This window comes from Typha angustifolia, chromosome 9 (assembly GCF_048772165.1).
Source record: "Typha angustifolia cultivar Huaian chromosome 9, ASM4877216v1, whole genome shotgun sequence".
NCBI classification, from domain to species: Eukaryota; Viridiplantae; Streptophyta; class Magnoliopsida; order Poales; family Typhaceae; genus Typha; species Typha angustifolia.
The window spans coordinates 4,009,513-4,036,650 of NC_133247.1; the positions used below are offsets into that span (position 1 = coordinate 4,009,513).

At 35.3% G+C, this 27,138-nt stretch overlaps 3 protein-coding genes across 3 annotated transcripts; 1 reads left to right on the forward strand and 2 right to left on the reverse strand.

Annotated features, from left to right (window-relative positions):
* Nucleotides 1–3,781: 3,781 nt before the first annotated feature.
* Nucleotides 3,782–4,935, forward strand: LOC140766984 (uncharacterized). Its single transcript, XM_073106715.1, has one exon. It carries the CDS (start codon nt 3,924–3,926, stop codon nt 4,680–4,682), a length of 759 nt encoding a protein of 252 aa, XP_072962816.1. The 5' UTR covers nt 3,782–3,923; the 3' UTR covers nt 4,683–4,935.
* A 1,974-nt stretch (nt 4,936–6,909) lies between these two features.
* On the reverse strand, nt 6,910–11,538 carry LOC140767620 (uncharacterized). The gene is made up of 3 exons (XM_073107607.1): nt 11,047–11,538; nt 10,398–10,528; nt 6,910–8,174 (listed from the first exon to the last, which is right to left on the reverse strand). The coding sequence occupies exons 1-3, from the start codon at nt 11,281–11,283 to the stop codon at nt 7,445–7,447; spliced, it is 1,098 nt and encodes a 365-aa protein (XP_072963708.1). The 5' UTR covers nt 11,284–11,538; the 3' UTR covers nt 6,910–7,444.
* Nucleotides 11,539–12,552: 1,014 nt separating this feature from the next.
* On the reverse strand, nt 12,553–25,391 carry LOC140766772 (protein EXECUTER 1, chloroplastic). The gene is made up of 12 exons (XM_073106412.1): nt 24,801–25,391; nt 24,127–24,243; nt 23,992–24,057; nt 20,253–20,359; nt 18,420–18,498; nt 16,692–17,393; nt 15,452–15,560; nt 15,173–15,339; nt 14,561–14,635; nt 14,393–14,485; nt 14,159–14,301; nt 12,553–13,027 (listed from the first exon to the last, which is right to left on the reverse strand). Exons 1-11 carry the CDS (start codon nt 25,302–25,304, stop codon nt 14,209–14,211), a joined length of 2,112 nt encoding a protein of 703 aa, XP_072962513.1. The 5' UTR covers nt 25,305–25,391; the 3' UTR covers nt 12,553–13,027; nt 14,159–14,208.
* Between the last annotated feature and the right edge of the window lie 1,747 nt (nt 25,392–27,138).

Below are 27,138 nucleotides of genomic sequence, written 5' to 3' on the forward strand. Positions count from 1 at the left end.
TATACATAATGTTTTGACTCAAACTTACAGAAACTTGCACTCAGCTCCTATTTTTATCACACATCATATAATCAGAATAGATCCTTAGTAATATAATATTCATATGACAGTCGAAGATTTAGACCAGCTGATGAAAACAAAAAGATCAGTATGGAAACTGAGATCAGCAGCAGATTCTTATGTCCCAAACATATGAGTGTCTAAGATGTAAATAATTTGGGCATTTTCTGCAATTTAGTTCTATTGAACCTCAAAGTCTTCTTAACCAGGTCCTTTTCGGTTTTCCTCTCTCCTTCGCAAAATGTTATTAAGCCACCCCTAGTGAGTCTCTCCACGTTTACTCAACACCTGATAGGTGAACCAGTGGAGTTTTGGACCGCTCATAGATATAGGCACATTACCGAACCACATAAATTTAGCTTCTTGCTTTCCTCTTTGTGGATTACTTACATTAGGAGTTCTAGTTAGTGGTTAGATTGGTTGATAGCTATTACTTTACCATAAGCATCTTATTCGTGTTTTCCCCAATTTGGTGTTGCTATTATCCATTGCTATTCCTTTTGGACTGTGTTGTGGGTGTTTTAAGATCATTTCCACTTCCCTCTACTCTATCTAAATTTGCACAAGTGGTATCAAAACCAAAGGTTCAAACTTAGGTTTTTGAATTTGGTGATTTAATTTGAAAATGTCAAAATCATTCAAATTAAGAAAATTTGTGTCAAATACAAAATTTGAGATAAAGAAGTTTGATGGCACAAACAATTTTAGAAAATGTGGCAATGTAAAGTAATGGACATCTTATTTCAATAAAAAATAAGCATTACCTTGGAGGAGAATCTTGAAGATATTACGGACAAGCAATAAGAAAAAATGAATAAGCACGCTTGTAGCACGACGACTTCGTCTAACAAAGGACGAAAAATATTTTGTAATGAAGGAAAACTCAGTACGTGGAGAAAATTAGCCAGCAAATTTATAACTAGGAGCATTGAAAATCAATTCTATTTGAAGAAAAAGTCCTTCCTGTTTTAGTATAAGGTTGGAATGCATATGGTCCAGCACTTTAATACCTTCAATAAATTACTTGCGAATTTATAAAATTTGGATGTGAAAATATTATATGAATAAAAGGTGTTGGTGTTATTGAATTCATAGCCGAATACCTATGACCATCTCACTACTACTTTGTTATATGAAAATGGTTTCATCCACTACAATGATATGGTAAATGCATTGATTTATAATGAGTATCGAAAATTGGATAAACAAGCTAACCACAAGTCACCATCGGATGTTTTGATAGCGTAGTAGATCGGAGAACTGAAAATTTGTAAAGAGAGGCAAATCTCATTCGAAAACAAAGGGTGCATCTTCAGATAGATAAAAATCTACAAAAGAACAATGATCATATTATCATAATAAAGAGCAATGAAAGAAGGATTGTCTCATTTTGAAGAACAAAGAGAAGAAACTACAAAAGGCAAATGTGGCACATTTAGATGACGAGAATTTAGAGAATGCATTGATTGGTCAAGCTCTTGCAAGTGATATAGATGAATGAATTTTGGATTTTGGATTTTGGATTTTGGATTTTGGATTTTGGATTCCGGATGCACTTTATATGTGTCCCAATCAGAATTGGTTTTCAACTTTTGAAAAAATCTATGGTGGAATTGTGTTCGTGGGCAACGACAACCCATGTAAAGCTGAAGGTATTGACGCAATCGGAATGAAGCTTCATGATGGAGTTGACAGAAATCTGATACATACTAGAATTGAAGAAAACTCTTATCTCACTTGGTGTTTTGGAATCACTATCACCTTAAAAGGTGGAGCATCGAAGTTTCTTTGAGAGCTCTAGTCATAAGGAAGTGTATGAGAATAAGAAATTTATACTTCTCTATGGATATAGGTAGTGTAGTTGCACTTTCAAGCAATTTAAGTGATATGACAAACACTCTAAATTATGGCACATGAGGTCAAGATATCTGAGAAAGAAAGCATGCTTGGAATTGTTAGCCAATGATTGCTAAAGGTGTGAAGAGTCTTGAGTTAAAATTTTGCTAACATTGTGTTTTGGGCAAGTCAATTAGAGTCAAGTTTGCTATTAGAGTGCATCAAACCAAGAGCATCTTACACTATATTTACACATATGTTTAGGGACCTATCAGGACAACTTCCTTAGGCGAAAAATATTGGTTTCTAACCTTAATGAGTGACTGCTATAGAAGGTCTTAGGTGTACACAATAAACCATAAGGATGAAGTCCTAGAGATATTTCATAATTAGAAGAAGATGATTGAAAATCAGACTAGCAAAAGGAGCAAAAAGCTTAGATCAAATAATGCTGGTGAATACACATCAATCTCCATTATGGAAGCAATGGAATGAGGTGAAGTATTCAAGTCTTCTACTTGATGTATCATTTTATGAAACTATGTTAAGCTAAAAGAATAAAGTGGCACTTCACTATTAGAGAGACACATTAGCAAAATGGTATGGCTAAGCGTCTAAATCGTACCCTATTGGAGAAGGTACATCGTACGTTGTCCATTGCTGGCTTGGGCAACGAGTTTTGGGCTAAGGTGGTGATCTATGTATGCCGTTTTATCAATTAAATACCTTCATTTACAAACAATGAGAATAACCCATTAGAGGTATGGCCACACAAACCTATTTCGCATTACAATGCATTACATATATTTGGTTGTCCCACATATTACCATGCCCAGAAAAGCAAATTAGATTCTAGAACTAAGAAGGACATCTTCTTAGGCTTTACCATTGAAATGATTTTAGGTTTAAAAGCTGGAATTAAAGAAGGTAATCATCAGTAAGGTCATCATAATTGAGGAGTCATCGATGTTGGATTAGAGTCCGAAAGAGGATTGTCTATATAATAGCAGTAAAGGAGAGGTTCCATAGTAGGTGGAGTTTGAGATAGATAATGGTCTTGTGAGGACTACCTCTTCAAATGATGTCATTGAAGAAGAAGAATCAAGTTTGCAGGTTGGTGATACCTTAGAGCAAGAGATAGATAAGGACTCCATAACAATTAGAAGTCCAAGAAGAGATTAGAAGAATAATGAGCTGTAATACTTATTAATATAATCATCAAATTAGTAAACAATACATAACAATGAAAGAAACAATAAATATTAAATCATAAAAAAATAACTATCGAAATTAACTTAACCTTAGATTCAAATAATGTGCTAAGCAATGTAGTAATGTATTGCTTTATTGGTCGGCCTTCGATCCTCGGTGCCTCTATCAGTTCTACAGTGCTTTGCTTCTGGCTAGATAGATAAAATATACTTACTTTCTTTTTCTTTTTTCTTATAAGTATAAAAGAATTAGAGAAGATTAGTTTAAAATTTAATAGTTAAAAAATTATAATAACAGCCATTAAAGGAGAAGATGAAAGGAATACAGTGTCATTTTGATTCATCAAACTTAAGTTAGTAAAATTTTTATGTTTAATTGAAACTTTTATGAAATATTGACAACCGAGCTTAGTGATATATTTAAATTGTTTAAAGAGTATATAATTTTTTTCTAAAGGGTGGAAGTAATATAGAACATAGCAACTAAAACATTTTAGAATACCATAATTACAACTATATATTTTCTAAAATAACATAATTGTTATTTAATTCTTTTGATTATTTCAAAATTATAATTATATATTTATGTAATATTCTTAGCAAATAAATGTTTAAGTTAACTAATACATTCAAACAACTAAATTACTCTATTTTTGTCGAAGTTAGAGAGCATCGGTCACAAAACTAAGACCGGTTCGCTACCCCGATACCTTCTCCTCTCCTCCTCAAATCCCCTACCTCAAGGCTCCATCTCCTCCTCCTCTCTTTCCCAAAACCCTAAACCCTAACCCTAAGATTTCTTCTTCCTCTTCTGCTATGTGGTGTCGCCGGTTTCCTCGATTCCCCAATGCCTTCTTCTCCGCCTCCTCCTCCTCCTCTGCCCCAATCGCATTCCAGCACCGCCGCCGCCACTACGGCCTGATTCCGATGGTGATTGAGCACACATCCCGCGGAGAGCGCGCCTACGACATCTTCTCCCGCCTCCTCAAAGAGCGAATCGTCTGCATCAACGGCCCCATCTCCGACGACACCTCCTCGGTGGTCGTGGCGCAGCTCCTATTCCTCGAGTCCGAGAACCCGTCCAAGCCCATCCACCTCTACATCAACTCCCCCGGCGGCGCCGTCACCTCCGGCCTCGCCATCTACGACACGATGCAGTACATCCGTTCCCCCGTCACCACCCTCTGCATCGGCCAGGCCGCATCCATGGGTTCGCTGCTCCTCACTGCCGGCGCGCCGGGGGAACGACGGGCGCTTCCCAACGCCCGCGTCATGATCCACCAGCCATCCGGCGGGGCCTCAGGGCAGGCTGCCGACGTGGCCATCCATGCCAAGGAGATTCTCAAGGTCCGAGAAAGGCTCAACGCGATCTACGCGAAGCACACCGGGCAGCCGATCCAGCTCATCGAGAAAAGCATGGACCGCGACATGTTCATGTCGCCGGAGGAGGCAAAGGAGTTCGGGCTCGTCGACGAGGTCATCGAACACCGGCCCATGGCGCTCGTTACCGATGCGGTTGATGTCTCGCCTGGTGGAGACGGTAAGGGAAAGGAAGAGGTTCCTGTTCCTGTATGATTCCCTTGGATATCTATTCTATTAGTATCTAAATCGAAGATTAATTAGATGAAGTCCGGAAAATTCTGATGATTTTGCTTCGATTTAAAAGGCAGGTATGTTGAATCCACTCCATGCCTGGATTATTTTTGGTTGGATTGCTTATGGTTATTTGTGGATACATTGCTGTCGAAAGTTGATATTTTTCTCCAACAACTGGATGCTGAATTTGGTAATATTGGTGAAATAAAATTGTTAGGAGTCCTTATATGCACAGCTTATTCTTCCTTATTATGTGCTCATACATTAGCTAATTTGATAAACACTTTAGACTATAACTGCGTTTAAGAGGGTAATTCTGTACTGTGAGAAGTCTGTTTTCCATCCCTCAACTTAGATCTGAACCTAGGAGTCTTGGATCCGAGTCATTAGGCCAGGCTTATTATAGGTTAGATTCATAATCTCTTTTAATATAGAGAATAAGTCCTGACCGAAATATTGATATAACAGAGGTCAGTATGCATAAATAGGACAATATCTCTCTTTCTCAAGATCTCCTTTTAAGCTTTAAGGTATTTTCAATTTGGTTTAGTGATATACAGTTTTCACATATTGATATTTAAGGAAGAAAGAGAAAATATCATGTGACATCAAGATTGAAAACTCATATCCCTGCCCTTTGAAATTGATTTGATGACTACCACATACAATCGACGAAGTTTATAATTGCAGACTAGTGATAAATCTTAAGACTGCACTAATTCAGGCAACGGTTGTGGTGAACGGTCTCACTACTTCAGAGAACTTGTTCTCAACTTTGTTGTTATGTTCCTTTTGTCATCTCAGGTTATATTTTATGGAGAGTTTGGACAATTTGTTAGATGTTCAAATGGTTCTCCTTGATGGAGGTTTGAAGCTTTTATTGGTTCGGCGATGAACTTTTATCTTGCGAGAAATTAAAGGTTTAGCGTGTCGAGCCCATGAAATTGAAGTTCTTTTGTCTGATAGGCATGACACTATTCAACTTTAATTTCATCTCGATATGAGTTGCAACATTTCAGTAGGTGTAAAGCTTTTTACGGAATGGAGATACATCTGAATATCAGCTCCTTAGACTACAATGAGATGTATGGTCATCTAGTTGCTTAATTGTATCCAAATTTTGGTCAAGTTAGTTGCACAATTATGTTCACTTTAGTAGTTTAGTGGTATGGCATGGTCAGCTTTCTTTGTAACATTAGTAGCTACACATTGCCTGCAAATATCATACTCAGAAGCATTGAATAGCAGTTCAGCTGTGGGACATGTAATTAACTAATATGTGCTTCTTCCTTGTAAGCATCCTGAATGCTTATTGTTGATCCAATTATGTAGCCAACTCATCATTTGGGACTTATTTGGTTTGAGGCTAAGCCCCAAATTTGAGTAGTTAGTCTTAATTTTTTGGAGAGTAAACTTGGTTAAGTATAAAAAAGATGTTTGATTACTGAACTCAAACCAATGGGCGATTGTAGACTTAGTTCTTAGACCAAGTTTCTATATGGATTCTTTCCCTCCATTAAACCCATTTGTAGATAAAATGAAATATTATTTCTAACTATTACTAAGTAGGCTGTGCTGTTGTCATCCTCTTGAGGCACCTTCATCTTTATATAGATCAGTTTCTTTTACTGATGGATTTGCCCTGTCCCTCTTATCTCCTGCCATTTATTATCGAGATTCTCATATGTTTGAAATTTGATTTTATCAGAGGACTTCTCTTTTGATCTTCACAAGTATTGTCAACTCTACCCTGCAAGCAATCAAATTTTCAACCATCACAAATTATGCCGAAATAAGCTTTTTCATCCAGAACCTCGAAAATGTGAACAAATGTAGAGGGACAGACAGGTCCAGTGAGTTTGTCCTGAAACTTTGCTTAAAAGTTGTGCCATGTACACTTTTAAAATATGAAGTCACTTTTTAAGGGAGAAATGGAAACTTAATGATGATGATTATATCGGTGCGATCTATTTTTTTAATCCAAAAATATTTATACAACATGAACCCCTACCTTTAATCATGTTATTTCAATCCATTTGTCACCAATCGAATGTGAAAAGGGCATCTCATACCAAACTATTCATCACAGCGTCCATAAAAGTACGTTGTTCCGTGGACAAAAACGAGAGCCTATCTAACCAGAGGAACATCAAGCCAACTTGTCTAGGCAATCTATACACTGCAATGAGATTTTCAACATTCTCCCAAAATCTGAGGTCTCTGTGGTGCATCACCAGCAGGTATTTATTTATTTATGCTTGTGGTTCATAGCATAGACCCAAACAGGGTACACAATACAAAGGGAACAAAAAGTGCCCACAAATATGTAAACAATCAGTTTTCAATGTTACAGAAGACTCGACAACACTTATTTATTTTTCTTCATGTATCTCAAAATACGTTATCTGCGTTTATACAACCACATCCCTAAGATAATGAGGTGGAAAAGAATATATAAATGGCGACAAAAAGAATTGCAGCTGCATTTTGAGTTATGTCCTCTATAAACTCAGAGTAGAAGCAATCCACTCGGTATGTTTTTATATACCCAGCTCTTTATACCCCTTTCTCTGCTTGTAGAGATATACATTGTATACAAACCTATCTCGCTTAATTCAAGGCTTGATGTAAAAAGATCTCATCCCATGGTATCCATACAGGAGCAGAATCAGCCAGCATATTAGAAATCAAACTAAACCAGTGATCAAATATCACCAAAAGAGAGAATAACAGAAATATACCTAATCCAAAGCAGCCTTTCTCCTAGCAGTTAAGGGCTTTGGCAAACCATCAAATATTGGTCTACCAAGGGCATCTGGATTTAAACTCCACTTGCTTGTTGACCATATGGAGGAGCTGCTGTCAGAATCTTGCAGATTGGAGGTGCTCGATGATTTTCGCACAGTTAATAATGTATCAAGTAGCAAAGAGTTTCCATTTGGGATGAGATTCGGTTTACTTGTATCTGCATCTGTTCTGCTACCTGATTTTGGCCTCAAAGCTAACCCTTTTCCTGTCCTTCCAGAGAACCCTCCACTATTTTCCTCCCTCAACAACATTTCTGTGCTGCCCCTTACTGGACTTGCGTCAACTTTTTGGCGCCGCCTAATTGATCTCTCAGTGTCACTGTTGTCTGCAACTTCACTTATTGCTCTATCTTCGATGATATCGCCATTTTCGATATAGAATCCATTGACCAGGCTTCTAGACTTCCTATGCCGGCTGGGAGGTGGTTCAGAATTTGGTGCCTTCCTAGGCAATGCATCATCCTCCAAGCAAAGAGACCTACCAACTTTATAAACTGCCATTTCAGTGCCTTCGAACTTCTGTCCCCGTTTAGGAGGTGTAAGGCCATAGTATCCCTGCAAACGGCTCATTGCTGGAGAAACTTTATGTGATGATGGTTTCAGCTTGAGTGATTGAAGTGAATCTAAAATATCATTGTAAGGTTGACGTGGAGGGGTCTGTTCTCTGCAATAAGTTCTACAGTTATGAGAGGTAGCAGACTGCAGAGTGCAAATACAAATCTAGCAGAAGATGTGAAATGAATAATGGACTTTGAAAAGAAATGTCAGGAAAAGAAATTGTGAAGAACTGTCGACTAATCACAATGGTTTTTCATGACTATTGACTTTCCATTATAGTCATTAGCTAAACATACTATGAAGTGTGAAGTCCTATGTCGTCACCAACGGAACATAACAAAAAGAATTGGTTATCCTGTGAAGAAATTGTCATCCAAAGTTATCGAAATCCAACATCAGATTACAACCATTATTGACTACATAAAGGAACTAGTCACTCACCATCTTATCTAGTCAGACTAAGCAGCCTACTGCAACTCCTACATGAGTCTGTTAAATGTTGAACAAGGTTTCATTAATAAACAACTGGAATGCATAGAGTATATAATTATTTGAAGTACTATACAGTCCATAATATAACCTACAGATTAAAAAAAAAATAGTTGCCTCGACTCTTGAGTAATACATTATCTATAACATACACATAATTACACCATAACCACCGCACTTGATTATCACAGAGGAATGAATATAATGTGGATCAGATCATGCATATGTCTTGTATGTCTATGTTTATGCAGTGCAGACATACAACCAAAATCAAGGATTTCTTGGTATGCATCAAGACCAGTAAATTGGTAGTAAAGGACATGTCTGTGGTATGATGACACATTGCATGGAGTACTTGTCTAATGAGGAGCATACTGTACTATGAAATGTATGTACTCTGTACCATGTTAGAACATTAAATGGTAGAACATGAACCAGCGCAAGTGGCATGAGCAATCAATACCTAAAAGCTTGATAAGAATTTAGCTAAGAAAGTAAGGCACATGCCTAACTTTGCAAACGGAAGCCTTAGGCCTTGCAAAGATTAACTAGGTAGAACGTGAGGTGTAATTAAGTCAGATAGCTTGGATACAAGAAAAGGAGAGAAGCATGGCGTTAGAGTCTCCAGCTGGTAGACTTATCCATAATAAGAAGCAAAAAAGTTACAAAACCACAAAGACTCGTGGTCACTTTGTGCCCATCATATATGCAGTAATCCGCAAATAGTTAAGTTCAAATTTGTTTTGGTCTTAATTGGAAAAATATCTATTAAACCACCCAAATGTTCAAAGATTGCAAATCATTTGCCATAGCATAACAAAAAATATTTGTTTGGAGATAGAGAAATCTTATGATTCAAGAAACTAACTGATGAAAAATAAAAACTAGAGCCAGTATCTCTAGGGAAGTCACAAGTCTTACACTAACAAACTGCTAATCAATCAAACATAACCAACTGCAGCAGTCATATGTCCTTTGAATGCAACATCTGGTACAAAGTTCTCAAAGAACAGAGCAAACAAGCTCGAATGGATAGGTCAAGACAAAATAAATATTAAAATTAAAAGGGTTAAATAATTTTACTCCATTATACTTATGCCTAAAATCATTTTATCTTCTTGTACTTTAAAAAGTCTCAAACTAATTCATGTTTTTACGACTATAGTGTGACCGCTACTTTTTCCATCCAAATTAATTGTACATGCCCAAAAAAATTTCAAAAATTGAATTAAGGGCTGAATTCCCTCAATTTTAAATTTTTATGGACAAAAATGTCCTCGCATTTCTTCTCTTTAAAAAATGCTCACATATATTCTTCTCTTATTTTCTAAATCGTGTCAAATATATAGTAAATTTTATTAAACTTGGGTTTTTATAAAGTTTAATAATTATATCACATCTAGGAATAAAACAAATATAAATTTTTTAAAAAATCAGATTAAAAACTTATCTATTTTGTTTAATAAACACGACTGGATATTTTGGTCATTTAGGCGCACTTCACTAACTTTGACAGTAAAACGGACCGTTTTACTTTAGTTGTAAGTATAGAGACTGATTTAAGACTTTTAAAGTACAAGGAGGTAAGAGTATAGAGAGGTAAAATGTATCTAACCCAAATTAAAAATATACCGATTCCAAAGAAAATTAAGGTAAGAAAGTATCGAGTCGGTTGATCATGGGGATTATATTCATTTCTAATATGGCCGGATAGAATTCTCAATACCTATCTACAATAGATCGTAGATGTGGAAATTCTACAACAAATAAATTGACTGGTGTTATACAAGTACGAGCAAACACATCAGAAAAACAAAAAAACAAAAAAAAAAAGTTGCACCTGCTATTATCTGAACCATCAGCTACAAGAAGAGATGGAGGATGTCTTCCAGGCAGTGGAATCTGTAATGTCTTGTGAGCAAACATTTGAAGATCGGTCACCAAGCCATTCAACCGTCTAATATCTGCTACCTACATCATTAAATGCGTAACATGTAGCATATCAAGTGCATTGCAGCACCGCAGGAGAAAACTCCAAACAAGTGCTGATGGCTAAAATGATCTGGCCTTAGGAATTATCTCTTTAATAATTTCTATTGTTCAACATAAAGAAGAAAAGTTAAATCAAATCCTCTTCCACATGTTCTTCCAACTCACAAGTACTAAGTAAGCTGCTAACAGAATTATGGAAATTCAAATTAAGTCTACACCAAGATCTATTAATCTTTTTCTACACCAAGATCTATTAATCTTTTTCTACACCATATAACAGATATGCTTAGAAATTAGACAAAAAGAAAATATGAAACATGAGCAAAACCATGTAACTTTTTGGATGTAATTCAATTCCAGATTATGGGTTGCATTCTTAACCAAGATTGCATCTGTTTAGAATCAAGAAAATAAAAATAAAATGCAAAAGAAAATTCCCAGTCAAAGCTTTTTTGACCCGGAATGGCAGTAACGCAAAAGAGGGCATTCTCATTTACCTCCACACCATACTTTATAGCAATGCCTGCAAGTGTATCCATCTTGGTTACTCGGTGCTCGATGTAGTTAGCACCCGACGAGGACGACGAGGATGACGAAGAAGGCAAAGACGATGACGTGGGGATCGTCGCGATGCTATCGATCTCCCTTGTCCAATGGACGAACCCATCCGAGAAACCATTAGATGGGAGCTGGGAACTCTCATTTCTTCTACTTCTTTCCATCTTCAAATCCATCTTCTACTCCACGAGAAATACCTACACAAAATCTTTTTTTTTTTTTTTGTTGCAAATGGACGGCTTTTCACATCCAAAATAGCTAAGAAACGAAGTTGCTCAAAATCTGATGGAATTTTGCTGCGGGAAAACCTAGATCCGTATATCTGAGACTTCTTGAAGGAATTTTTAGTCGAGTTCTCTAAATCGAACACTGAGTGGTGCCAATTCGTCTACAAAATCTCTAAAACGAACACGAAAGAAGAGGTAATTGGAGGAAGGGAGAAGGCGACGATTGAGAAGTTAGCACGAGGTTTGACGTGGTTCCAGCGATTGGAGGCACACGTGGCAGAACCTCAATGGTTTGGCTCGTCTTTAGGTCATCTTAAAACCCTCGTAATTTATGATTATTACGATATTGGTTTTTCGATTTAGTATATAAACTGACTACACATTTCTTTTTTAATAACAATTGATGTATATTTTGATACAATGGAGTATATATATAATTTATATACACTATGCACACTAAAATTTATTATAATGTATTAAAAAAACAAAATATAATTAAATTGTAAACTCTCAACCATTTTGCCTTCCCAAAATGTTTCGTCTATATCTATTTTATTTTTCTGAATTATATTAATGCTAAATTATGCTGGAAGCTTTTGTAATTTAATTATATTTATTTTTTTAATTTTAAGTATAAAATTAATTTTTTTTTATAATTGATATATATTTTATTATAATAGAATACGACATAATTTACATCTCCACTGCACACTCGACTTCATTATTATAACCCATACTTATTAAAACCTAATATTATATTAGGGCACTATAATCATAATCATTATTATTATTATTTTGAGAGAGCTGCTAGGGCGCTAGGTCGTTACAAGTTTAGAGGCATATAATTTACCAACTTTTACACCATTGGGATTTTGGTGTAATATAATTATAATCTCGGATTAGAAGTTGCCATAGATGGTGACTTTGGAAGAATGGCACATGAGTGCATCTGAGGTTGGTAGTAATGGAGAGAAGTTACTAATGGCTGAGAATCTGAAATGCTTCCATAAGCATAACATTGTTATTATTTCCTATACTTTTTTAAAGAAAAAGAAGGAAATTTCATTGAAGCACACACGAAATAAGAAAGATTCCTTACCACCTATGACCACTAAAACATGTATGATTACAGATTTCAAATCCAAGAACATCTCTATTTTCCTCGTAAAACAAGAAAATCTAGGAATGATAAAGGCAAGCATAAGTTAACACCTCCCAGAAAGGATTTAAAGATGTTCGGCTATATAGGAAAAACTTAAATTTCATATACAACTAACTAATACCAAAAGAACAAAAACCATCTTTGATGGATAACTCTTTGCTTGTATGAGTTTGGATCACAGGTTATTTTGCTTTTAGTTTAAACTGTACACTAGATAAATCATGAGGCAAATGAAGGCAGCACAGGAAGATGGACGCAAAGAGATGCTCCGAGACAGCTATACACATCATTGGGTTCTTGGCTTCAGAATCACATTCCGATGTCGAGCTTCGAGGAAGAAGTTCTCGTTCCACAGAAAACCTCTGCAGGTTGCTGTTCATGTCTTAATAAAATATATCTGACTTTCTGAATTGCCGAGCAGGTGACAAGTCTCCATTAAGCTCAGAAGATACTATGACCACTGGAGCTTGCTAGACCCCTTCTATTCTCGCATGCAAAACATAACCAACGTTCAACTTAACTTGGCAATATCTGCGAACAAACATTACATTATTTCCGGTACATAATTAAATGAAGAGCATATTTCTATAGATGTAAAAAAGAATGAACAAAAATAAAATTATTATCTTCTACCAAAAACAGAGAGTTCTCTTGGGTCATTTTTTTCTGATATAAACAATGAAGAGATATCCTGCCTTTCGATGGAGAAAAGAAATTTCAGACTTACAGGCAAGCATAATTGTCTATAACAATAACTAGTAAATTTAAAACCTTCATTTCTTTGCATGTTTATCAATATTAGAGACAAATAAAAGGTGGTGCACAAGATACCTTATGGTGCTTATGCACCAGGACTAGAATCTATGGACACATATGTTATCCATGCTAACTATATTTCAACAATTTCAGATCTAAAAACATGCACACAAAAAATAAATAGAAATGAACTAATATATAACAAGATGAGAAGGAAACTCATATGATGTATTTAACCCCTAAATTTTTACTCACCATATCCTATTCTTCAAACTTAAAACAAATTGCATTTCCCCCCTCTTCCCTCTAAAAATCTCTCCTACTTAAAAATGATAATCTCTTTATCATCATATGCGTCCCTTTAAATACATCATCATGGAACAAATATCTTAATCACCTCAAAGTTATATGTCATAGCTACTTAGACAATGGTATAATTTATATCACAGAAATATTATGATAATTTGATAGCCTCATTAACGATCATTTAATTTTTCACATCAATCTAGAATGATACATATGAAAGTTTAGGGAGGTAGCGTGATTTAAGGCATAACAACTGGGGGAAATTTGTAATTTGTGCTTGTGTCAAGAGAGAGATAGTGACTCCCTTGGCCACCTAGCCATTCAAACTAACCATTAAAGGAGCTCTGGGCATTGTTATATCCCGTAATGTTAACATAACTTGACAATGCACTCTGTAATGTTTTCTACCTTCTGAGTATTTTCTTTAGCATCCAAGATTTATCTGACTAAGAAGATAAAGTACTAAATTATCAACTATAATGATTTAGGCAATATATATAGTAATTAAGTGGAAAATAAAAATTTTCAAACATGTTTGTATTATAATAGAAGCCGTATACACAGCAAATATTAAAAAAATCAATATTATAAATGGATTACCTTGAGTCTGCAGTCAGCATCTTCTTCTCTCTTAATCATAGAGTGAGAATCTAGTCGGGGAGCCTCAACCGATTGTAAAATTCGAAAAGATGAAAATTCGGCCCCCAGTAAAAGAATGCAACAACAGGGCCATCTCTAATGTGCTGCAAATTTAGAGTGCAATGCCACATGCACATTAAAAATATGCCTCATAACAAAGAAACCAATACATTCACATACAAGGAAGACATATACCTTCCCATCAAGAATCAAGAGGTCACCATCAACCCACCGAGGATTCTCAGATCCAGGCTCAGCAAGCCTTCCTTGTCCCCTATACCTAGCAACCTAAGTCATGACGAAATGTAAGCATTTAAGGCAACATTTGAATAATTAATTCACTATCGTACTAGAGAAAAATACCACTCCGAATTCTTTAGGGATGATCCCTTTATGAGGAAGCTGATACTGCTTGCCGATTTTTGCACGATAGACAACCTGCAAAATAGACGACATCACATATATGTATATAACAAGTCATAATTACTTAACTGGTTAAAATCCTATTAATTGTGAAACCTTGTTATCTGTTGATTGATATGTCTAGACCTTTGACTATGGTTACTAGTGGTTCATAAAAAAATAAAAAACATAAAACTATGCTTACTAGTCTTAGCTGACAGCTTCAACTGGTTGAAAATCAAAAGTTTCTTCAATAGTGAATCCATGGGATAAAAATTAGATCACCAATTTTAAATAACTCTTGGTACAAACATAAATTATGCTTTAGGTTGTCGAATTAAGTGAACTGCTCCACAGGGGCAGAAAAATATATTATTTCTACAAATAGCAGACATGTATATTCTTCTCAAATAGGGAAACAAAAAGGATAAAAATAATAGCATCTCCCCAGGTTGAGAGAAGCAAGTAGAAATACTCTGCAACCATCAAGAGCTCCACTACGCAATATAGACTAGAGCAACAAACATTAATTAGATATTGGAAACTGATCTATCAAGAGAAATAGCAGAATACCTGACCAGCTGGTACAAGGTGGTCTCCAGTCACTTTGATGGCTTCAACATACTCATAAAATTCTAAATTCATATTTTTCTGAGATGCATCATCCTCTTGCCACTGACCAAATTTACGTTTTAAATAGAGGACTTCAGAGTCAAATCCAGACGCAGCAACATAAAGGCCTACCAGAGAAAATATCTTTTCGATTAATATACTTAATATACCAGAAAACCCACAAATAATGCTGACAAACATTCAACCGAAGTGGACCAACTGTTATTCATAGTGGCATACCACTAAGAGGATCTGAAGTAGCTGGTATCACTATGCGGCTAAAGTGTGTTACTGCAGAAAGTGCTTGACGAGCTCTCTTACTACTAAACCTTCCGTCCCGGTTAAGTATCTACAACAAATGAACTGCAAATTTTAGCTTCAAAAGATATATACAAGTAGGCATACAATCTCACCTTCAAAAAAGATGTGAAAAGGCAACTACAACACCCCCACATCAATCTTTCTCTGCAGAAGAGAACGAAATGACATGTCCAAGACTTGTTGGCTGTAATTCATCTAGCACTAGCTTATTTTACAATGGGATAGGATCATAGGAGGAAATAGTAGAATATGCAATACTACATAGATCAGCATCTCTTCAAATCTAAACAGAATAGTTTCAAGAAAAATAGAGCTGAAAGAGTGAAAAGTACATTTACAAGCTGCATAGTTAGTGCAAATAAGTCAATCGAAAATAGCCATTTGTATAAAATTACATGCTTTTTTTTCCATTCACAGATTCAAATGTAGCATCATAGTTAATTTATCATAAGTATTTCTAAGGATACTTTTTATTATTCCTTCTGTTTTTATCAGTATGGTAATAAATTTGTACTAATTGTATCTTCACATTCAAATTTTAGTTATTGTTTACAGTTTTTCTTGCCTATGGTTCAGCCTTCAGGCTTTATTTATCATTTTTAAATCCAATAATTTATCAAAGATATTTTCTCGTAAGATGAAATTTTGTCAGCGAGGTCTTTAATCATATACTTTATTTTTCATCGCAAAATCAGAACACGAAAATTGGGTTATATGATGCCATGGGGAATTCAGATGCAAACACATCACTTCTTCAAATAAAATGATGTAGATTGGGAACAAGATTATGACCAACTGGTTGATGTCATTGAATATTACTAAAGCGTCAAAGTCACCTTTACTCTTTTATCATAAGCTGCAAAATTCAGTGAAGTTATAAGCTTTTCAAGACAATGATGCCTATCTTCACCTCAAAACTAATTAAGAAAATGTGTGAAACATTCAAAACATAGAGTGACATAAAAAGATGCAAGTCAATGTAGCAAGACTGTCGTGCAGGACGGTCAAAATACTATTTAGGATTAATAGGAAGCAGTCATATCTATGATTAAAGGTAAAATCATAAAAGGGTCAACTTGACACAGCTAGACAGTCTTATAAAATATTCAATTAGCCATGCACGAGATAAAAGGAAAAATAGCCAAGAGGAATTACCCACCCTTACAGATATTTTGTTTTTTCTGCCGATAACCTTAGCAAGATCAGGAATAAGAAGATCTGCAGCACGTGGAACTGAACGTAGAGAATCATTTTTCTTTGCAAGTAATTCTGTCCCACCAGCTTCTTTATTCTTATCATCTTGCTCAACATATAAGGAAAATGACAATCGATCTCGTCTCTCTAACCTAGCAGGGACAGGAACTAAATTTTTAGGTGAGCCATCCTCCTCTGTAATAGCACCCACTGAAATTTTTATAGGAAATTCACTTTCATCCTCAGAAGCATCACTAGCTTCCTGTCCTGCATCAATTTCTGTTTCTTCAATGTTATTCTCACTTCCAATATCATCTAGCTCTTTACTTTCTAACTCTACACTGTTGTCATCACCATCTTCCTCCAAAATTTGATCAATAATTTTAGAAATAAAATCTTTATCTACTTTTCCCGTAGATACCACTTTTAAGACCTTGACCTTGATAATAGGTACCATATCTGGAGACAGATTTTCCAAACCAGCCAGTCCAGCAGTTAGGTCCACATCATCATCCCTCTCATCATCCGAGTTTGCATCTCCATTGTACGTCTCAGCTTTTCCTTCTAATGAACTGTCTGAAGGGCTTGTACCGCCAACATCATATTTCCCTTTGGATATTTTCCAAAATTCGCCAGATTCTTTATTATCCGGTTTCATGTAAACTGCCTGAAAAGAATGCACCTTCCACAGGTCAGAAAAGGATCGAGAAATAAGTTCATACATATAGACAACATGATCTTTCTTAAAAATGCATGGCTACATTGAACTTTATACCAAGACATTACAACAGGTTGTGGGAAGAGTTCTATTAAGAATTCCAGAGTACAAAGTAAGATGAAGTTCATTCTATGGGACAAAGTTAATCCGGGCATGGTTAGAGTATCAACTCTTGATATTGCTATCAGGAATATGGCATATCAAATCTAGAGTATCTAGTATTGTCACAAGCAGGTGCCTAGGTGCATAGCCAGTAATATCCTAGACATTGCAATGGTGTAAAAGTTACCAGGTTGTTTAGGCACTACCAAGGTGCAGTCGAGGTAAATAGGTAGCTATAACCCATTACCTAAACTTTGCTGATAGATATATATATCTATAACTGGAAAAAAGAATGCATCAAGATATGCATCATGAACATCTTTATAGCTAATTGCTAGTAATCCGTTTACTGTATTAAAAGCTTTGAGTTTTATGTCTAATGTTCTGAATCAAAATATTTGTACCTATTAAAATACCTTCTCAAAGGCCACATTGCATGCACAATGTTATGCTTATTACTCTCACTAGTTAAGTTATTTCACATTGTTACAGTGCCACAAAAAATCATCTCCTCTTTCAGTTTCCATTTTATCCATTAAAATCAAGTTTAGTTATATATATGATATACCTTATTTTCTTCATTTCTCTTTACCTCTACTTTCATGTCACTTTAGTTTTCTATTTCTTTGTCTTCTTGACTCTTGTTTTCTCGTCTCTGTTTTTCATCCTTGATTGGCCAGCTGCTAAGTTGCTAAACAGTTAGCCTAGAAGTATCTAGGCATTTATGGGTTTGAATTTCCCAAGGACTATGATAACCTAGTCACTTTGACAAGCTCCAATTTAGTGAACTGTCAACAGATATTTCCCTGTGAATAGCAACTCAGAGTAAATAAAAAGACACAAAATTTATGACATAGACATCTCATTAAGTACCTGCTGTTTGTATTCTCCATTTGTTTCAGTGAGATAAATTTCGAAAAGAGGAATGCCTGGACTGCAGGAAGTTATCTGCCTGCAGATATAGCAGTAAAAAGCTATTCACCAATCAAAGCAAGTAATGCCACTTTTAGGACTAAATCAGAGATTAAGTAAGTAATTAAAATTATTCATAAATAATAACAAACAAAACATTAGAAATCCTTTAATCAATTATTCTCAAAATTGTTTACATGCTGATAAATGAGTCATGAATCAAACATTCCACCTTATCAGATAGGATAGCAGTTTAAAACAGTAATGACCATTAGATATCCAAATTAAGGGAAAAGGGCATCCAAGTTAATTCATATAAACAGGAAACAACCCATAAAGGGATATAAGGTACTTTACATTACATTTCATTAACAAAAATAAGGCAGAATAGCTGATTTCCCATTAGTAGTGAAGGATGGAACTAGTATTTTAGATATACTTAAAGGACTTTACATTCCAGGATCTTCATGAAAAATGGATGTTCACTCAAAGAGGATTTCTCGTGAAGCAACAGTGACTTTATTAGGGAAAGACAAAGATCTGTTTGAAAATTATCAAATATTATGCAAGTGTGAAATTTTTTATTTTCTATTTTATTACCTATGATGATGTCTCCAAGAACAAAATCATGATTAATATACTCTTGACTTAGAATTACTTCTGGAAAGTGGAAACTTTAGATTCAAGGTTTCTTCTTCATGATTTCAATTTTTACTTCAAACCTATCTTAAGCTTGTCGATTAAAAAAAACATTGTTTAGTTGTTAGCAAAGAAAAGAGATACTGGTAGGACATTTTTTTTTAATATATCTAGTTTAGTTGTACATAAACAACATAAATAAGTAGAAACTTTAGTGTTAACCTTTACACAATCTTTTTGTTATAGGAGTTCACCATCTCCAATAAATTTTAGTGCTACCCCACATACTAGATGTAACTCGGTTACATCATATCAAAAAGTAGACTTGAACACAATTTATCCCTCTATATTTTAGATGAAATCATTTTACCCCCCTGAATTTTGTTTTGTATCACTACACCTCCTTGCACCTTTGACTAAATTGCAAAAACTAATGCTATTAAAAGAGACAACAAATTAACTTAATGACTCTACTTCCTATTAAATACATATGAATTCCAAAATAAAGTTCAAGGTGACTTACTTATATAAAACAAAAGTTAGGAGAGCAAAGTGACTTTTATTCAAACTGGTAACAATCTTTAAATTAAAAGAGGCATGGATGCCACCAACTTTAGAGGAAAAATCTACAGCTACAATTTAGTCAAGAATGTAAAAAGGTATAGTGATACAAAACGAAACCCAAAGGGTGAAGTGATTTTCACCCATAATATAGGAGTAAAATGTATTTAACCCTAATAAATAACTCATCTCTATGATTTTCATTGAATAATAAATTATAAAAAATCCACCTTTCCATGCACTACTTCTAAATTCTTGTCAATTTCTGTAAGTGATGCTTTTTCCACCTCCATATTCTATCACCAACTTTGTTTGAAGCTAGTTCTAAATACAGAAAAACAAAGGACCAATTTCCCTACTTTCTCTGTATTAATCCATAGAATCAAGCAGTGGTATTGGCCTTATCTCTTCTTGATTTAGGGTGTCTTCATTTATTAGTTGATTTATATGTTCTCTCATCTCCTTTCCTTTCAGAATCAACAGTTAATCCTAAAGAAACTCTCTGTTTACCTTTTCATTTCATTATGTCATGTGTGATTAACTTTGTTGTTTCAAGAATGTAAGCAACCATTATCTAGAATCAACATGATATACCTGGAGCTATAACTTTTTGCCACAAATCTTCCATATTCAGCACTTATACGAACTATTTGACCATAAGGATCAGCAGGATTTTCTGAAACGCCAGCCCACCACCCTACCTACATGTGTTTCAATAAAACAACCTTTAGTTTTTAATCAAAAAAGAGGGAAGGAAATGATAAATAGTTATGAGATGGCCTCTCAGGAGGATTAAAAACAAGATGTCCTAAAGAAAAAGAAAAACAAGATCACTATCCATATTTAACGTCATGTCAAAATCAAGAAGGAAAATAATTTACATTATGGTGAGAAATAAACAAATTTAGTTACAAGGGTAATATAACACATCTTGTATTTTGTAAATTAATCTAAATGTACAAAACTAAGATGACGAAAAAAGTATGTTTGGGGTACTTACATGAAACCTGGGCAAGTAAATAATAAACTGCTTAGTAGACTAACTTAACAAGATTGAAAGCTAACAGAATGTCAATATCAAACGAAGTTGACAAAAATTATAATTTTTTAAAAAAATAGTAAAACGAATGTAAGTCATGTAGCCACAAGAACTTTCTCTTGATTACATATTATTTACAAAGTATAGCAGCTTTAATCCTTTTCCTATAATAGTAAGACATGAAATCCAAATAAATAAATCTACTTTAATATTATTCCCACATCAATCACCGATTTCTTATGCATCAATTTTAATATCATATGATGTTGTTAAAATTATAATTACGGTTAGCAGGAAATAGATTTTTATTATTATTCTAAAGAACCACCAATGATCTTGAAATTCAAATGCACTTGTTTTGCCCATGAACAGTAGAAAAATATCATGCAATGAGGGTGCTTGGAAGGGGGTAACAGTGTAAAATTGCATGAAAGCAGAAATAGTTACTCCTATAATTGTAATTATATGCACGTACAGAAAGAGGATTTACCAGCGCACCAAACCTCCCATCAATGATAGGTGACTAGGTGTACATATGTGAGATCTATCAGACCTCCTCACTGTTACTTGGAACACTGTATATGCGACTCGAGAACATCTAATTAGCGTTCAAGGAGAAACAGATCTCATATGCTTATACTAGTCAAAAATAGAAAAAGTGGAAACTTGTGACCATGTTGCAATGTTTGTATCTAACCCCAAGTATTATATGTGGATAACCATGTCCATTATAATATATTTTCGGCTCCGAATAGTTTGAAATAAAAATCACCAACCCCGCATCCCAAGAAAGTACCACCCTCTAACAATCCAAACAGGCTAAACTATTGAAAGCCTAGGTAAAGCTGGTTATCCATCAACCTTTTGAAAAAAGGCAACTACTATGCCTAAGACAGACACCTAGATAAAAATCTGTGCAATTGTGAAAACATCTCGCAACTCATAGCTAACATGAAGTATGTCATCATGGAAATAAATATATGCCTCATAAACAGAAAGAATATCACAAATATCAGAATAGTTTATTATTTTCTGATATATGATTGTAGAACTGTTTATGTGCACTGCAAGTGAAAATGTCTACAGGGCTTAATCTCGTGCAATCTTAAAGAGAAAACTTATAATCGACCTCGAGAAGAAGCAGCTCATAATCCAAACACATGTATACTCTCCTTCGATGAAAGCATGGTTTCAAGTTTTGTCCGAAACCGAGACGTTTGCCAAAACGTTTCGCGTTCCAATTCTGTCCAATCCGATATATCCCCCAAAACTTTCATCCAACCCAAACAACTCTAATAATAATTTTTTTAAGTATGTTTTTCAGATTCAAAGCTAAATTTGACTTGAATCTAACTTGTATCTAATTCAATAGCAACCTCATTACTTAAATGCTATTAAATATTGTGTGATAAACTGAAAAATAAGATTAAAAAGATAATTTATTAAAAGAAATCCAAAATCAATACAACGAAATTAAAACCAGAATCGACCAAAATCAACTGAAACATTTTGTTCTTTAACCAAGCCGAAACCGGAACTTAGAATTGTGGATAGAAGTAGGGTTGTCAAAATAATCGAGCCGACTCGAGTTCGACTAGCAAAGGCTCATTCAAGCTCGACTCCAAAGTGAGTCAATTCAAGCTTGATATGCAGAATAGGCTCGAAATCAAACTTGATCATGAGTCAGACTCGATAAATATCGAAAAAATAATAATATAATATAATACATAGTATATATGACTAATATGAATCTTTAGATCTAGCTCATATTATTACTATATTAGTTCTTATACCTTCATCATTGAATCAAGTCTTATTTCAAGCTTGATTCAATAGCTCGAGTCAATTCAAGCTTGACTAAGCTTATATTGATATTGCTTAATGATTATTGATTAGCTCATTTAAGCTCAAGCTCAAAACTAGCTTGAAATGAACTAATTTCAATTCAACCTTGATTTTATAATTAGGCTGGAAACTAATTTCAATTCTAGATTGATTAGAACTTAGTAATTATACCCTTAGATAGAAGTACTTCAGAATTTTGGCCAATGTTTTGAAAAGGTGGGCGCAGATGGCAAGCAATCGCCCTACTGCCTAACGCCAGGAGACAGAACGCAGATGATAAGGTAGGTGACAAGGCAGTCTAGCAATTTTTATATCAAAAAAATTAAAAATAATTACATATGATAAATTCTCAATAGTAATATATTATATATAAAATTTGTAATAGTGTACTGTACCAAAATATCAAATAATATAATCATCATTCACTGTTCACAACTATAACAATAAGTTCACAAGAATCACAACCAAATATCCAAAACAAAGATATGATCAAGATTCAAAATTATCAAACTCATAACAAGTTCACATCAATTAATTTCTCTAGCATAACAGATTAACAATAATTACTAATATAGCAAATTTTCAAAAACAGTAAAAGAAATCTACATTCAAGAGTTTAATTATTCAAGAGTAAGGAGCCAAGGAATCAACACTGTCAGATTACCTATTGAATTAGCAAACTAATTAGCTATTGTTGCTAATTAGAGAAGGGAATATACTATAGCAATTAAGAAAGCGAAGAAAGCCAACAGCGAAAGGGAAGAAGAAAAATATTAAAGGAGAAAGAGAAGAAGAAAAAAAAATGTTGCTGCTAATTCACTCTATACAGCCTTTCACTCTCGGCACCCAAACCGGGAGGTAGCCAACTGGCCATGAGAGCTTCATTTGGAAGAAGAAATAAAGGAGAGTGAAAAGGTGAAAAAGAGAAGAATAAATTGGTTTGAGTGCTACCTCGCTTGCTGCCACTCGGAAACGATCGAGAGGAAGGGAGACGATGGTATGATCTTTTAGGGCTCAAATCGAAAGTAAGGGAGAGAAGAAAACAGTGGAATGGGTCTTGTTTTAAATGGATTAGTACCACCCAACCTGACCCATTAATATCCGACCCGCCCGGACACTATAGTGGGCCGCCCGGACACTATAGTGGGCCGCCCGGCCAGCCACGCAACTTGACGGCCCGCCCACCAAGCCTTCACTGCTTTTCCTGTTAGTGGGCAGCCGGTGTGCGGGCAAGGCGGCCACTGCCGCTTTTATAACACTGTTTCTGGTGTAGTGAGAAATTGCTTTTCCCACCCACTACATGTCATACCTTGTCTACACATTCCTTATATTTTCGTAATACTTAATAAATTAACAACTGCAGAGTAAAAATTATTGAGGTTGTAAAAGTAATTCTGATAACTACTGCATCTACAGACATTCAAAGGAGCATTTAATAAGTTAACTAACCAGTCCTGTACCAGCACTATCTCGAATGGAAGCTGCATCACTGTAACGCTCCTCATCTACGGCTCGCTGTAGCGACAGAAAAGATCAGACTGGCAAGGTAATCAACCACATAAAGAAGTCGTGTGAGTTTCTTACATTCATGTCAGAAATTGCTTTTCCCACAGCATCATATTTTTCCGCTGTAACTATTGCCAGCTTCAGCTCCTCAGCATCATCATAATCCTCTCTGGCTACGGCAGCACGTAATTGTGACTGAAACAAATTATATCATCAATAGGAGGTTCAGATTTATTTTGATTGTTCAACAGCAAGAAACAAAGATGACTTTCAAAGAGTATTTGTTTATAAAGAAGTTCATATAATGTGGTTACAAAACAGCTGTGCAAAGACATAACAGCAATACTAGATTAAAAGAAGACAGAATAAATGTGTAAAATTTAAACTAAAAACTAAGTTACACAAGAATATTCATGGTCCGGTCATTCTGCATAAAGATGGTAACCTGGTGTTTCAAGAATTTGACTAAATGAAACTCACAACTAGGATTTGAATAAACACAACGATGAACTCAATCAACTGACTTAAGGTTTTGAGACCTTAAAAGTTAACTTGAGACATCCAATAAGCCGTACAGATTTTCTAAAATAACCGATCAAGTCAAAAGAATCTATCACTACACTAGATAATCATTGAAAAATTATACACTGGTCTAAGCAACTACACATAAAAATGGGATCACAAGTGTGTAACGCAGGCAAAAGTAACTACCAAGAAAGAACGCAAATAAAAAACGTCGAAAGCAAGAGAACCTTTAGAGCATAGACGAGCCTCTCGCTCTCTTCGATCTCACCGAAGTGCCGCTTCCACCTATCCCAGCTCCAATTCCCTTCCACTTCCTCCAATACACCCTCCTTCATCTCCACCTCTTCCATTTCGCACACCGCCTCCTCCTGCTCCTCCTCCTCCTCATTATCCACTGCCACAGGTACCGGCACGTTCTTCGGCGCAGAATTCCAATACGCGCTGACGTAGTCCCCCCACTTCTTCACGGCGCCCTGGACGACATCGCCGAGGAGAAAATCCCATCTCCGGCGGCCGGAATCGTCGTCACTAGAATTAGTGTTCCGGCAGAGGCAGAGTAAGCGATCGGAACCCCTGGAACGGCGAGGAGGAGCTCTCTTGTACCGGCGAAGCGACGAGCGAGATGGATTGGAGAGGAACCTTGGGGTTCTTGAGGGGAACACTTTAGGGTTTGGATCGGAGTGCGACGAAGAAGACGGGAACGAGATGCGGGGAGACGGGAGAGAAGCCATGGCCGAGATAGAGAGAAAGGTAGAGAATTAATATCTGTGGATTAGATTGAGGAATTCGCCGTGACTGCAAGGAAAGATAAGCCATACACGCACACGAATCGATCGATCTTTTTATATATTTCGGTTTGGAGCTCGATTTGATTACATCGAAAAATATCTTGTGGTTCGTAAAATGGACTCAGTGGGTTGGCGGTCGGTCGGGTTCGAGTCCGATCAGATTGGGTTTGGTGTTCAAACCTCCTGCCGACCTGCGTTATTTCTACATCTTTCATTTACCACCCTGCATTTTATGTTTATTATTGTTTGTACGGATAGCACCGGTACCAATATACAAATTAAACCCAGTATTTTAAATTTATTATCATTTGCACTCTGCATTTTGGATCTTGATCCCATTCGACACCATCAATTTTCTTGCATATTCCACTGTTTTAATTGAGTTTCACATTGACCATTTTTTAAATTACAGGATTCCTAAATAGTGTATGAACTTATTCTTCTGCACTTATATCTCATCCAAAGTTCCAAACCGTCAGTAAATAACAAATAAGTAGTAAAAGTTATAATTTGTTTTAATCTAGTTTAAGATCATCGTCCTTAAATTCCCAGTACAATAGAGCCGAAACATGAACGCACCGATCCAAAAACAATATGTAAATGATAATATAATTCATAGCAATTTCATTTGAAATAGTAGAAGTTTTCCTACAGAAGGTAGGCTATAATTGAAAGAAGGTAAAGGTGATAGAGAAGGTTGTCTGCCAATAATCTCAGCAACATGAGATGTTTAGTGCTTTGATTGATCGAAGTGTCTCTGTTTCTTCTTAGTATTAAATTTATAATAACATAAATTCATCTCAGTATTAAATTTAGGGTGTTATTTCTTTTGGTTAATAAAATTTGGTAAAGTAAGTAGTCTGGTAAAAAAAACTCAAAAGGTATGTAACTAGGAGTATACCTTGAGAGAGACCTTACTTCTTTTTTTTGTAACACATTAACCCCCTTTAATTAAATAAAACATAATGAAATGTGGCTTTGTTGTTGGATATTTTCTTTAAAAATTATCACCAAAGAGAAAATAGAATCACTTTTCATCTAAACTATATTATAATATTACCGTATAGCGAGATTTCTACTACTTCAGAAGCAAATTGATACAAATTGGACCGTTCTAAATTTCTTAAGCAATAGACAGTAGAGAGGAGAAAATAATTAAGAAATAGATGTATAAGTATATTTTTTATAAATAAATTTGCCATTTGCTTTCTTAATCTTCTCATTTTTAATAAGACAATACAAAATTGATCAGAAGTTCAACAGCTTTAATATAAGATTATTTTCATCCTTAATTTTGGAGGAAAAAAACACTAATGGCTAGACATAGATTAGAAGGATAGGAGTTAAATGATACAAACAAAAGTTCATGAGACAATTTAAAATTTAGCCTAACTAAAATGTAATATTCTTTTTATTTTTTTACTTAGGTTCAGATAGATACGATTAAGCTAACAATCAGAAAAATAGGAAACCTGGAGCTAATTATTAGCGTAGAAAAATTTTAAACAGTCCACTCATTTCTCTATCATTCTTAATTAAGTTCGCCTGGAGGCAAACGTCTTGCGCTGGTTTGGGAGACCCATCCTTAGAGGCCTCATGCTTCATTGACAATCCTAACACCCGTCACATTCTCTTACCCCTCTTGGTGTTTTATGTGTACCTTTTGATCAGAGACTGGCCACCGGTGATCGAAATTTACTTTCTCATGCCCTCATATTCTCACTGTTAACAATAGCTCCTCATTTATTTCCAGTTCTATCTACCACTTTGTTTTCTC

Bases quoted from the DNA above. Each gene is read 5' to 3' on its own strand.
- LOC140766772 (XM_073106412.1), bottom strand. From the start codon at position 25,304: ATGGCTTCTCTCCCGTCTCCCCGCATCTCGTTCCCGTCTTCTTCGTCG. The intron at 24,058-24,126 runs GTAAGAAACTCA...CTGTCGCTACAG, and splicing joins AAGCAATTTCTGACATGAAT to CGAGCCGTAGATGAGGAGCG. The intron at 18,499-20,252 runs GTATATCATGTT...CTATATCTGCAG, and splicing joins GCAAAAAGTTATAGCTCCAG to GCAGATAACTTCCTGCAGTC.
- LOC140767620 (XM_073107607.1), bottom strand. From the start codon at position 11,283: ATGGATTTGAAGATGGAAAGAAGTAGAAGAAATGAGAGTTCCCAGCTC. The intron at 10,529-11,046 runs GTAAATGAGAAT...TTAATGATGTAG, and splicing joins CTATAAAGTATGGTGTGGAG to GTAGCAGATATTAGACGGTT. The intron at 8,175-10,397 runs GTGCAACTTTTT...AACTTATTGCAG, and splicing joins GATGGTTCAGATAATAGCAG to AGAACAGACCCCTCCACGTC.
- LOC140766984 (XM_073106715.1), top strand. From the start codon at position 3,924: ATGTGGTGTCGCCGGTTTCCTCGATTCCCCAATGCCTTCTTCTCCGCC.